General features: G+C 41.7%; 1 protein-coding gene across 1 annotated transcript; it reads right to left on the bottom strand.

Moving 5' to 3' along the window:
- Nucleotides 1-12,310: 12,310 nt before the first annotated feature.
- Nucleotides 12,311-13,472, bottom strand: LOC111897700 (uncharacterized). Its single transcript, XM_023893647.1, has 2 exons — nt 13,170-13,472; nt 12,311-12,661 (listed from the first exon to the last, which is right to left on the bottom strand). Exons 1-2 carry the CDS (start codon nt 13,470-13,472, stop codon nt 12,311-12,313), a joined length of 654 nt encoding a protein of 217 aa, XP_023749415.1.
- Between the last annotated feature and the right edge of the window lie 336 nt (nt 13,473-13,808).

Below are 13,808 nucleotides of genomic sequence, written 5' to 3'. Positions count from 1 at the left end.
CTTTTGGTTCGGGGAGCTCAGCCACGTACGTTGAGTGCATGTGGTGTACGCAGGGCGTACGTAGCCAAACACTAAACCCTACTTTTTAGGGCGTGAGCCCTATTTAAACAACATTATGGCATTTAGACACTCACCCTCATCAACCTCCACTGTTAATTACGTCCCATCTAACCCTATTTCACCGCTCCTTTTAGCGTTCTTGAGCTTTGAAGTGATTTTTTGGCATGTTAGTGTGTATTGAAGAAGAAGGAACTTGGAGACCAAGAATTTATTGAGGTTTAGCTTCTAGATCTAGAGTCTTCATCAACTTTGGAATCTTTTGAAGGTAAAAGGTTCTAACCATTGTGAATCATTTTGATTGTTAGAGTTTAGGGCTTGTTTATGAGTTTATTTAGTCCCATGGGTTCTTTTTGTGAGTTTGGGAAACACCAGAAGTTAGAGGAGTTAGATATCGGCCTGTTTGATGTCCTAGATACATGAAAATGTCATCTTGATGGTTGATATTAGTCCATGCATGAATTTAAGTCCTTAATGTGAGATTTTTTGGACAAAAATGGATTTTGGGTTCCATTAAGACATGCTAAGGCATAAAGTTGCCAACTTTATGTCTTAGAATTCAATAATGGTCGAGATCTGAAAGTTAGATTAAATGGCTGTAAGGATTAAGCACCAAATGGCTCAAGGTGGCAAGCAGCTCAGTACGTTGACTGTACCAAAAGGTACACAACGCGTACTGGCAGGCGAACGAGTACGTTGAGCGTACGCCTCTTAGTGGGCTTTTGGTCTTCGGTTGGGCCTTTAACCTTTAGGCCTTACCTTGTTTTCGGGCTTTGGCCTGTTTAGAGTAGGTGGGCCTCAGAACTCTGTTAGTGGGCCAAGGTTGGTTAGGCCCATTATGGGAAAGGTAAATGGCTCTTTATCTTAGGAGTTTGGACTTGAGGTTTAGGCCCACAATTATGGTTTATAACCTATCTCTAATTAGGTTAATTTATGTATGTTCAGTGTGACATCTTCCGGTTCCGTAGCCGAGCAATCAGTTATTTATCAGCGGACCGAGGTGAGTTTTTTCACTATATCAATGGGTCGAAGGCACCAAGGTCAACCCATTATTTGTGATTTAGGGTGTTAGATATATTTAAGACATGTGCATGAAAGACTAGGATTTAGCCCCTGGAAACTATATGAAAGACCATGATATGACCCCTGGCATCTGTGTGAAAGACCAGGATCTAACCCCAGACACCTGTATGAAAGACCGAGATTTGGCCCTCTACATGAAATTGCTTGTAAGACTATGGTTTGGCCCATAACACTAGATTATTTATGTTTGGTATGTGGTACTTTTCGAAAACTCACTAAGCTTTTGCTTACAGTTTATATTTCTGGTTTCAGGTACTTCCGGTACTAAGGGGAAGGGTCCGACGTGATGGCACAACACTCATTCCTCACCATTTTTCTGCACTTTTGATATTGTACTTTGATGATTTGAAATTATTGTTTTGTGATGGTTTTAGAACAATGTGATGATTCTTGATTTTAAAATGAAAAAAATTATCCTGGTTTTTGGGTCTTTACAAGTTGGTATGAGACCCTTGGTTTAAGGGATTCGGGCACACTTTCGGGTGTGTCGTAACTCAAATTGAGGAAATAATAACCTTTTCAAAATAAAAGTAATTTGAATTTTTTTGAAAAATATTCTTTTAAGGAAAGGGGGACTGTAATGTGTGCAATCAGCTGAGCTCAAGTAAGTGTTTCGCAAGTTACCCATTCTTATGTATTGTGATTAGTATGCTTGATATGTGAACAACATGCTAGATTAGGGCTACGGATATCTTCAAGAATGATATTAAAACTGCCTGATTTGCATGATGCCTTATAGCTCAATAGAATTTGATGCCATATATTAGTTAGAATTGATATCGGCTCAATTATTTGTTATGTGTATGCTTTCAAAGTTGTATATGCTTAGGATTGTATAGCTCTAGAATCATCGAATTAGCTTCATTTCCTTTTCCTTATTTGTTTGGGGAATTAGGGTAGAATCTTCATTCGATAGTCTATGTGATCCTATTTTGTGTACAAATTGCATGCATAAGGCAACCAGCAGTGTTGATTGAGGTTCTTAGCACTGCTAGTGGTGAAGGTTGAGAGTTCCTAGAAGGGTCTAAGATATGTATGTTGTGTAGCATGGGTTGTTCTTGGTTGTAGTGTGGTAACTTAGAGGAATCAAAATTTACCTTGAGGAAGGTACATCTAGGTGTGGAAGGTAGTATTGGGTTCGTACTACTGGAAGCATAAGACCTGTACCCGAGAAAAGTGTAGATACGGGGATTCTAAGGATACTTGTGTGTTGCGAGTTTCCCTCGGGTGTTTGTTGATTGTTTATATCTTGTGTTTTAGTTTGAGGATGGTGGTCACTCATTTGGGATCCGGAGGTACTGGTTCTAGCTCTGGATCGGGTTCAGGTTTTGGCTCTGGCTTAGAATTGATTGATGAGAGGTTGCGTGAGCTTATTGAAACCGAGGTTACTCACAATATTCTTGACGCTACCTCCATGATCTTCGGTACCGTCAAAGAGGGGATTTTGGAGCTCATGGAGGAGTGACTCTAATCTTTTTGAGCCGAGATTGTTATCGGAGATGCTAGGGCATGAACTACCTCATTCGAGGAGTTCAAGGCGTGTAGAGCGCCTGAGTTATTTGGGGTTAAGGACCCTATTGCTATTCGTCGCTGGACCACTAACATAGAGAATGCTCAGCGTACGAGTTTTCCCTGAGGGGGAAAAGGTGGGATTCGCGTCCTGCTTGCGGAGGGACAGAGCGTGGAACTAGTGGGAGGAGGTTACCTAAGCGGTAGGTCGGCGGCAGTGGTTGTGATGACATGGGAGGAATTTGTACAGAGGTTTAAGAGGGAGTTTGCACCAGCTATAAAGGTGCAAAAGCTGGCGAGGGAGTTCCAGGACCTTCACCAGACTACAGAGACGGTGGCAGAGATTACCGCTAAATTTAGGGTGACAGAATTGTTGGTACCGCGGTACGCTATGTATGAGGAGATGAACAAAACAAGATATCATGATATACTGAGGGATGATATTAGAGTGTTTGTGAGCTTCTCAGGTTACAAGATCCTGAATGGCATGATCGAGAAGGATCGCGAGCGGGAGATTGAGTTGGAGCTCCGGATGAAATAGAAGCATGAGCAGGTTCAGATAGTTGTGGGTCAGGCTAAGAGACCCAACACCTCTGATATCCACTTTAGAGGCCAGCAGGGTTGGGGTCGTTGCACCAAGTGCGACAAGCCACACACTGGATCTTGTTGATCAGCAGGTTCAAGATGTTTCAGCTATGGCCAGTCGGGTCACGTGAGTAGGGATTTCCCTAAGAGGGCTCTGGTTTTCTTTCATTGCAATCAAACCAGCCATAAAAAGGCCTATTATCCAAGATTGTGTGGGGGAGCAGTGGTGGTGCCAACCACCTTGAGGATTACTAATGGCCGCCAAGGCAAGGCGGAGGATTTTTGTAGTGAAGAGCAGGGCTGTAACGCCCAAATCCTGGTATGTATTTTAAATCAAATTATTCATTTTTGCAAAGGGACTCGATGAGTTAGAGATCCCAAACTCGTCGAGTAGAAATGGAATTTGGACACGGGGATTGAAGTCTACTCGACGAGTTATGTTCTATGTCAGACGAATCCGAACAAAATTGATGTGTTCAGTTATGTTCTATGTCAAACGAATCAGAAATCGGGAAACGAATTGCAAGACAATAAATATGACAATGTTCCATGTGTTTGTCCGCATAGATATCTTGAGAACATAGGAGTATATGATCACTTATCTGAAGCACGTGTCACTGAGTAGGTCAGAGTTCGACAACGGCTTTTGAAAGCTTATGATTGCTAAGTCAGATCCTAAAGTGCATAAGCAGTAATAGTTATTACACTTATCCAAGTGGGAGACTGTTGGATTTGGTTTCTAAGCCCATAACTATAAATGGTATGTATTTGACCCAATTGTTGCATGGTCCTTCTGGGTTGCCTTCACCAGTGCAATTTGATATGATGATTTTTGATAATAAGGTTATTTATGGTTTATTAATATATTACAATTATAATATATTAATATGGAATTATTCAATTAGTATTGATCAAGAATTAATTTACTACATTTATGATAAAAAGAGACTAATTAAATATATGGGGATTGATTATGTAAATCAATCATTCTTGTAATGTGGGCTAATGATCCATGATTATGAGCTAAACTAATCCATGGATAGTCCATGGAGGTTAAACTCGTGGAGCATGAGAATGTGGAAAGTCATGGGTTATTAGGGTTTACCAAGTGTAACTCTAGCATGTCCAACACTATAAATAGAACCCTCCATAGACCAAAATCGGTTGCCTCTTCTCTTTGAGATTAATAGATTATTCTCTTAAATCATCCTCTTACATATTGGTGTTTGTGAACCATTAGAGGCATCACACTTGAGGAGCTCAAACTTTCAAGGGTCAAGAACTACAAGTCCTTCAAAAGTTATGTCATCTATCTAGATGTTTTATTCAATTGGCAATTTGTATGCTAGTTGAGACAATGCTTTGGAAAAATTGAAAATATGCATGTATAATAGAGAAAACATAGATCCAAAGCATTTAGGGTTGCATGTGCACCATAGGAGTGTTATAGTGCTCAAAACCCAACAATGTGTTATGATGGGGGAACTCACTAAGCTTTGTGCTTACGTTTTTAGTTTTTGATTCAGGTCCTTCTTCTTCGAAGGGAAGAAAACCGACACGATAGCAGCACATCGCACACACGATTTTCCACATATGAGATTCTTGGGATTTGTACTCTTACATTATTTTCCTATGATATGTGTTTGAGATGGTTGACTTATGGATTTCATGATACGAGATAACATTGATGGCATTTTCAGTAATCTGTTTTATGAATCTTCAAATTAAAAATGAAATTTTTGGTCTTGAAATTAGGGATGTTACAAGTTGGTATCAGAGCCTTGGTCTGAGGGATTCAGACACACATTCGGGGGTGTCTGGACTCAAATCGAGGGTTTGAAGGATTTTTACAAGAAAATAGTTTTTATAAAAAATTACAATAAGAGTTTTGAGAAAGAACAAGGTGTGTGATGAGTGCAATCGGTCGAGCTCAAGTAAGTTTTCCCCAAGATACCCATACATGTTTGTTATGATATATGATATGAATATGAGAACTGCATGCTAGATTAGGGTTGAGGTTCTAGGAAGAATGCCTTATATGCCTGATGTAAGTGTATGAGATCTGTGTGCTAGATTAGGGCTAAGGATCTAGGAAGACGCCTTATGTGCCTGCTATATGTGCTTATTGAATTACATGCTAAAAATGATTAGTCAGTGATACAATGGCATTGATGAGATATGATGGGTTTGGTTACTCGATGCCCGAATGTTGTGTGCTTTGTGATTTTAGGAGTCCTAGTTATCTTTAATTAACTAGCAAACGAATACATTAAGTTACATATTGTGAGGACTAAATAATTTCATAAGGTTAGGTCTAGCCCTATTTCGCAGCTCTTGCCTGAGTCCAACCATTGTAGGGTAGGACCTCTCATTCAAAGAATTATCTGGTCTTAGTGATATGTAATGGTATTCACGAAGTAGTTAAGTAAAGGTAGCAAAGATTTCTTGTACAGCTGATGGCGGAGAGTAGGTCGAAGAGTTACCCTAGGGTAAGCCTAGGATGCGATTAGTGCAACGAGCTGTAGTAATGAAAGGGACTTGGTGAAGTCAAGACATTCCTTGAGGAAAGTATGGATAGATGTGGATGGTAGTATGGGCCCGTACTACTGAAAGCAGAGGTTTCGTACTCGAGTCAATGAGGACTGAGATAGAACCAGGGAACTTGTAGAGTGTGTGAGACCTCTCAAGGTTATGTATGACCCTGACGATTATATGTTTTGCTTCATAATGGAGGTGACACATCACGGAGCAGGAGGTTCAAGGTCTGGGTTAGGTTCAGGTTCAGGTTCAGGTTCGGATGCAGGTTCCGAGCCGGTTGATGGCAGACTACGCGAGTTCATCGCATCTGAGATTACGAGAGGCATCCTTGAGGCAAACCCTTTGATTTTTGGGTCGATTAAGGAAGGGATCATTGAGTTGATGGAGGATCACCTTCAGGCATTCCGGAGTGACATGGCATCCAGCCAGTCAGGGACATGCACACTCTCCTTCAAGGATTTTAGGGGATTTGGTGCGCTAGACTTTCATGGTGTGAAAGACCCTATTGTGGCCAGGAGACGGATTGCAGGCATCGAGTCTTCATAGTTGACAAGCTTCTTCCCTGAGGGGTCGAATGTCTGGTATGCGGCGGGATGTTTGAGAGACAGAGCTAGAGACTGGTGGGAGGCAGTCACTGACACATTGGGAGCCCCGACCATTGAGGCTATGACTTGGTCGGACTTTGTGATCAGGTTTAGGGCCGAGTTTGCGCTAGCTGTGGAGATTCAGCAGCTGGCCAGTGAGTTTCTTGATATGAGGCAGATGACTGAGTCAGTGGTGGAGATTACCGCCAAGTTCAAGGAGAGGGCCTTACTGGTGCCTCAGTACGTGGGTGATGAGGAGATGAGGAAGACCTAATACTATGATATGTTAAGAACTGACATCCGGAAAAATGTCAGCTACTCGACATGCCCGAATTTGGAGGAAATGATTGCTAAGGCGAGAGAGCGGGAGATCGATATATAGCACATTTGGAAGAGGAAGGTGGAGGTTGGGCAGGTGACTGGGGTTTCGAGGAAGAAACCCAAGGGATCCGATTCTAGGTCAAAGGGCCAGTAGGGCCGAAGCCGCTGTGGGAAATGCAGCAAGACACACGAGGGAGTTTGCAGATTAGGATCGCTGGGCTGCTATAAGTGCGGCAAGATTGGACACTTTGGCAGGGGTTATACTGCCCCTAACCCTTCCTTACAGACATCAGACCTTATTTTCTTTCATTGCAATCAGAAGGGCCATAAAAAGGCCAACTGTCCGAGATTTCTTTTCGACATCAAGAGCGCTTGTGGCGACGCCTACTCCAATGACCATGCAGATCAAGGATGGCCGACAGGGCAAGACAGATACTCTAGTGGTGCGGAGGAGAGCCTTCTAGTTGACTGCCGAGGAGGTACGTGGCGCACCAAATGTGGTGGCAGGTATGTTTTCTTCTCCATAACTCTTGTTACATGTCGGTTATGATGTTTATGTTATGTGTTCTATGTGTTTTCTTTAGGATCATTCCATGTGAACGGTATCCCAGTTCAGGCGTTATTTGACTCGGGGGCTACCCGATCATTTGTCTCTCTTGCACTTAACAAGAGGTTTTCTGAGTCTTCGGGCATGTTGGATTTTCCTTTAGAGGTCGATATTGCTGACGACCAATCTGTACGGGCATCAGAGGTTTTAAGATATTGCATATTGAGGTTGTACGATGAGCAGTATCTGGTGAATTTGGTTCCTATTCCTTTGGGGGGGGAAACACGGTTATCATAGGCATGGACTGGTTGAGCCCTAATGGGGTCGTGATCGACTATGTGCAGTAGCTAGTATGCGTCAGGACCCTAAGTGGGGGAGATCTGGTGATTCAGGGTGAACAACCGCAGCATGGACCAACTTTGTGTTTAGTAGCGAGGGCTAGGGGCTACCTCCATCAGGGGTACGCAGGCTATGTCGCCTACATTATGGATACCTGGGAGGTGGGTAAGGCGACCGTGTGTAATGTTCCAGTTGTGCAAGAGTACCTGGACGAATTTCCAGAGGAGTTTCCTAGGATACCTGCAGAGAGATAGGTGGAGTTTAGGATCGACCTAGTCCCTGGTGCGGCACCAACAGCCAAGGCACCATATCGGTTGGCTCCTCCCGAGATGCAGGAGTTGTCTACACAGCTGCAGGAGCTATTAAAGAATGGATTCATTAGGCAGAGCAGTTCTACTTGGGGGCCCCGATCCTGTTTGTGAAAAAGAAGGACGGGTCGCATCAGATGTGTATAGATTACCGAGAGCTGAGCAAGGTAATGCTGAAGAACCGTTAACCACTCCGGAGGATTGATGATCTCTTCGACCAGCTACAAGGGGGATCTTGGTTATCCAAGATAGATTTGCATTCAGGCTACCACCAGATGCGAGTTAGAGATGAGGGTGTACATAAGACTGCTTTCCGAACTCGCTAGGGTCCCTAGGAGTTCGTGGTGACGCCCTTTTGGCTCACCAATGCACCTGCTACATTCATGGACCTCATGAACCGTGTATGCAGACCGACGCTGGATCAGTCTGTGATAGTCATTATTGATGACATCTTGGTTTACTCCAAGATGCATGAGGAGCACCTGCGGGAGGTGTTGGATACCCTGAGGAGGGAGATCATGTATGCCAAGCTCTCCAAATGTGAGTTCCGGTTGTGCGAGGTGCAGTTTCTGGGGCACCTCGTCAACCAGAATGGTATTTTGGTTGACCCGGCCAAAGTGGAGGCCGTGATGAGATGCGAGGTTCCGCAGTCTCCATCTGAGATTTGGAGTTTCCTCGGGTTAGCAGGCTATTACTGGAGATTCATATTAGACTTCTCCAAGATAGCAGTACCCTTGACCCGGCTAACGAAGAAGATCGTTATATTTCGTTGGGGGTCAGAGCAGCGAGTAGCGTTTGAGACGGTAAGGCAGAGATTGTGTGAGACACCAATTTTAGCCCTGCCAAAGGGCATTGAGGATTTTGTAGTATATACTACGATGCATCCATCTCGATTTTGGGTGCAATATTGATGTAGAGGGGGAACGTCATCGCCTACGCCTCGAGGCAGCTGAAGCCTCACGAGGCAAACTACCTGACGCACGACTTGGAGTAGGGGGCGGTTGTTTTTGCCCTCAAGATTTCGCGACACAACCTCTATGGGGTCCGATGTACCATTTACACGGACCACAAGAGCTTGAGGTACCTCATGGATCAGCCGAAATTGAAAATGAGGCAGCGTCGGTGGTTAGATGTGGTGAAGGATTACCACCTTGGGAAGGCCAATGTTGTGGCTGATTCCCTTAGCCGCAAGGCATCCACGGCCCCGATCAGAGACATGTATAAGGATGACAGTAGTGACTCTGCTTCTGGAGAAGATCCGGGAGACCCAACAGGAGGCTATGAGGGAGGAACACCAGAAGAGTGAGTGTATAGTGGACCAGATTTCCTCCTTCGACTATGATAGCCGCGCGCTGATGACACTTCACTACAGAGTGTGGGTTCCATACGCAGGCGGTGTGCACCAGATCCTGATGGAGGAAGCGCATAAGTCCATATTTCCCATCCATCCGGGGGCGACGAAGATGTACAGAGATCTTCATTCTGATTAATGGTGGCCCTGAATGAAATGGGATGTAGCTTGGTACGTTGAGAGGTGATTTACCTGCAGGAAGGTCAAGGCCGAGCACCAGAGGCCTCATGGCAAGATGCAGCCATTGACTATCCGTGTGTGCAAATGGGAGGATATTACTATGGATTTCATCACGAAGCTTCCCAGGACCGCACTGGGAGTGGATTCGATTTGGGTCATCGTGGGTCCGTTGACCAAGAATGTCCATTTCATCCAGATCTAGGAGAGCATTTCGTTTGAGAAGATGGCCAACATCTACATCTGAGAGGTAGTAGCTCGAAATGGAGTGCCAGTTTTCGTGATTTCTGACCGAGATGTATGGTTCACTTCCAGATTCGGGAAGAAATTTCATGAGGAGTTGGGTACTCATCTGCACTTTATCATTACTTTTCACTCGCATACGAATGGTCAGAGCGAGCTGTAACACCCCATAATTTTCAAACAAAATTTAATGTTATGGTTTAACCCAAAGGCAAGGTTTAACAAAATAAAAAAACGTTTAACAAATCATCAGAGTTTAAACATGGTTTCCAAACAATTTCTTGGGTATTACTAACATTGTTTCAAATAAACCATAGCAAGCAAACCAAGATTTACAAGATCAAAGTCAAGTGTAACTTATGCTCCACTAAGTCTCCCATGGACTTCATTACTTCTAGATCACTTCCCACCTTTTAGCTATCACCTGAGATACATGACATTAAAAAATAAGTAAGACAAAATGTCTCGTGAGTTACGTGGATTTTAGACTTTGTAACATTTCAAGTATTTTCAAAGAAATTCATTTCTTACATAACATAAATTATCATTCATGTCATAACATTTACTTCCTTTTTCATTCCCAAGGCCAAGGTGGAAAGAACAAATCAATCAGCTAACGTATCATAATAGGACATCTACTTCGTGACCAGGAGGTACCACCCCAGTAGATTCCTCTAGTGCCTCTTATGAGGTATCATGGTCCAGACGGTTTTCATTGCATCATTACATCCTTTCCTTTTTCTATTAACATATAATCGTTGAAACATATTCAAAATACACACATTAATTTTCAAAACATTTTACATAAGATAGTTTAACATTTAGCCATGCACCCCATTGTGGGGAAAAAGTCCACATATACTCACCTAGTTCTCCGATGTAGGTTGCTACCCTCTTTCAAGCTTCTTTCCACAAATAACACCCCCCCTTAAGTACTACCTATTGAATACAAGTAAAGGTCAATTAAAATGACCAAAATACCCCTCATAGTTTCTATTACTAAATTTTATTGCTTTAACTCATTCTTTATGTAAAAATATGAATGTAGGCGAAAACCTGGTATAAATCCGAGTATGTATGCAAAAGTTATGAAGAAAACAAGAAAATCTCCAATTCATATATTTAAATGGGTCGTGTAAATTAAAGCATGCATTTACACGAGCCATGTTTTCATGTCTGCACACACACAAAACTTGATTTTTCTCAAAATAACACTATACTTTGCATAGTTCTTGAAGACTCTTTTCCAAATCACTTTGTACCATTTATATAGGTTCTCACATTTGATTAGAAGGTGTTTTATCATCCATAAACACATCACTTAATCCATTAAGTGCTCATTGAACTCCTTAAAGACATAATGTTTCTCATCTTTCTCAAGAGGATGGTTAGTTAGGCTACAATGGAATTGGACATTCCCAAGTTTACAAAGCTTGAACCTAACTCATTGTACACTCATTTGAATGTTGTTCAACATATAAAACCACATTTAATCTCATTGTAAATACCCAATCTGACTATGGAGTCCTTAATTCTATTCCATGTTCCAAAATTGCCCTTATGTCCAATAGTTCAATATATAAATCAAGGAATCAATAATCACCTTATGATTTGAATTCCAATAATTCTAATAGTATCCATTCATACTTATGAATTTCCTTTACTCATCAAAAGTCCAACAAGTAAGGATTCTATCGTTTTCATCATATTATCTCCAATTCCACTTTAATTCTAGCATATATATGATTCTACCACCATGGATGAATTTGAGCATTCTAATTGGATTTGTTGCTATCAAATATCATCTAGGTCATAGAATCCAATCCCATTTCATCACCAATTGCAGTATTCCCAATTTGGATTTTTTTAGGGTTCATGGAGCTTTTTACCCAAATCATCAAAACCATCAATGGAATGAATGGTTTGAGATTAGAACCATCAAATCCACCCAAAGTGGGTTAGAAGTTGAAAACCCTAATCATAAAATCTTACTAAACTCGACATTAGGGTTTCACCCTCTTCACAGCTTTGAATTTTAAGGGTAATAGAGAAGAGTTTTACCTTGCTAGCCTTGACTCCTTCTCTCCTTTGCTTTATTGCCCAATTCTCCTCTTGAATCAAGCCCTAAATTTCAATAAATAAAGCATTCACCATTAGATCTCTCTATTCCTTTCAAAATAATTCTAACAAGAATGAGGGAAGTGTGCTTGCATCTTATTTCCACAAATTTTTCACTTATGGTCCCTTTAGTTTGAGAATTTTGTTAGTTCTTACCATAACTTGCATTTTCCCAAATTTAACATGTTATTAGATATATTTTAACCAATGACATCCTTATTTTATTTTTAATTTAATTTTTTTAGGATGTTACAATTACCTACCCTTTAAGAGGATTTTGTCCTCGGAATCGCCTCGTAGTCTACAATGGTAGGGTACCTCCTCACCATTTCTGCTTTTGTCTCCCATGTGAGATTGGGGACAATCTCATGCTTTCCATTTGACTAGCACCAAGTCAATTTCCTTGTTCCTTAGCTTTTGGGTCTTTACTTCTAGAATTGCCGTCGGTTCTTCTACAAGTCTCTTCTTCTCGTCAATTCTCAAGTCCTTTAATGGAATTGTCAATTCCTCTTTTCCAAAGTATTTTTTCAAGTAGATTACATGGAAGGTATCATGTATTCCTTCGAGTTCTTTGGGCAACTCCAAACTTAAAGACTTGGGTTGCAACCACTTTCAACACCTTGAAGGGTCCAATGTATCTTGGATTCAATTTACCCTTCTTACCGAATCTCATGACTCCTTTCCATGGGGAGACTTTCAACATTACCAATTCACCTTCTTTTATGTCATAAGGTTTTTGCTTCAAACTTGCATAACTTCTTTGCCTATCTTGAGCCGCCTTCATGTTAGCTTGAATAACTTCTATCTTTTCATTTGTTAGCCTCACAAGTTCGGGACATGGGAGTTTCTTCTCTCCAGCTTCAAGCCAACACAAGGGTGTTCTACATTTCCTTCCATAATGCTTCATAAGGTGGCATTCCAATACTTGAGTGATAATTGTTGTTATAAGAGAATTCCACCAAGGTTAAGTGGTCATCCCATTTTCCTCCAACATCAATCACGCATGACCTCGACATATCCTCCAAAGTTTGGTTGGTCGTTTTGGTTTGCCCATCCGCCTGAGGATGGTACGCAGTGCTCAAGCATATTTATGTCCCCAATTCTTCTTGTAAGGATTTCGAAAATCTAGATGTGAATCTAGCATCCATATCTGAAACTATGGTAAGTGGCACACCACGCAGTCTCACCATTTCATCAACATAGATCTTTGAAATCTTTTCTAAAGGGGTTGATTCCTTTATAGAAAGGAAGAGTGAACTTTTAGTTAAGCGATCTACAATCACCCGAATGGCATCGTTCCCTTTACTTGTTCTTGGTAGGCCCATCACAAAGTCCATAGTAATGTCTTCCCATTTCCATGTCGGTGTTTATAGTGATTGAACCTTTCCATAAGGAAATTGGTGTTCTACCTTGACTTGAGCACAAGTCAAACAGTTGGAGATGTACTTCACCACTTTTGGTTTCATTCCGGGCCACCAGAAGTGTCTTCTCAAATCTCTATAGGTCTTGGTACTCCCGAGATGGATGGAGTAATTTGACTTATGAGCCTCATCTAAAACTAGCTTCCGATTCTTTCCATGTTTAGGGACCCAAATTCTTCCCTTAACGGTCATCAATCCTTGTTGATTTTCCCCAAAATCGATCTTCTTTCCCAACTTCTCTTTCTTGACATTCACTTCCTTCAAAGCTTCAACTTCGGCATTCTTGATCATTTTGATTAAATCGGACACCACCTCGATTCGTATTGATCTTCCTTTAATAGGTTTCTCATGAGTCTTTCAACTTAAGGCGTCTACCACCACATTCACCTTCCCTTCATGATATATGATCTCACAATCATAGTCATTGATGAGTTCTATCCATCTTCTTTGCCTCATGTTTAATTCCTTCTACGTAAAAACATACTGAAGACTCTTGTGATCCGTGTACAATTTACACTTGGTACCATAAAGGTAGTGCCTCCATATTTTAAGAGCAAAAACAATCGCAACTAACTCCAAATCATGAGTGGTGTACCGTGTCTTCGCATCCTTTAATTGTCTAGAAGC

The sequence above is a fragment of the Lactuca sativa genome, chromosome 6, assembly GCF_002870075.4.
Source record: "Lactuca sativa cultivar Salinas chromosome 6, Lsat_Salinas_v11, whole genome shotgun sequence".
Classification (NCBI taxonomy): Eukaryota; Viridiplantae; Streptophyta; class Magnoliopsida; order Asterales; family Asteraceae; genus Lactuca; species Lactuca sativa.
Note: the sequence above shows the minus strand (reverse complement) of the source record. Positions and strands in the feature narration are given on the sequence as shown.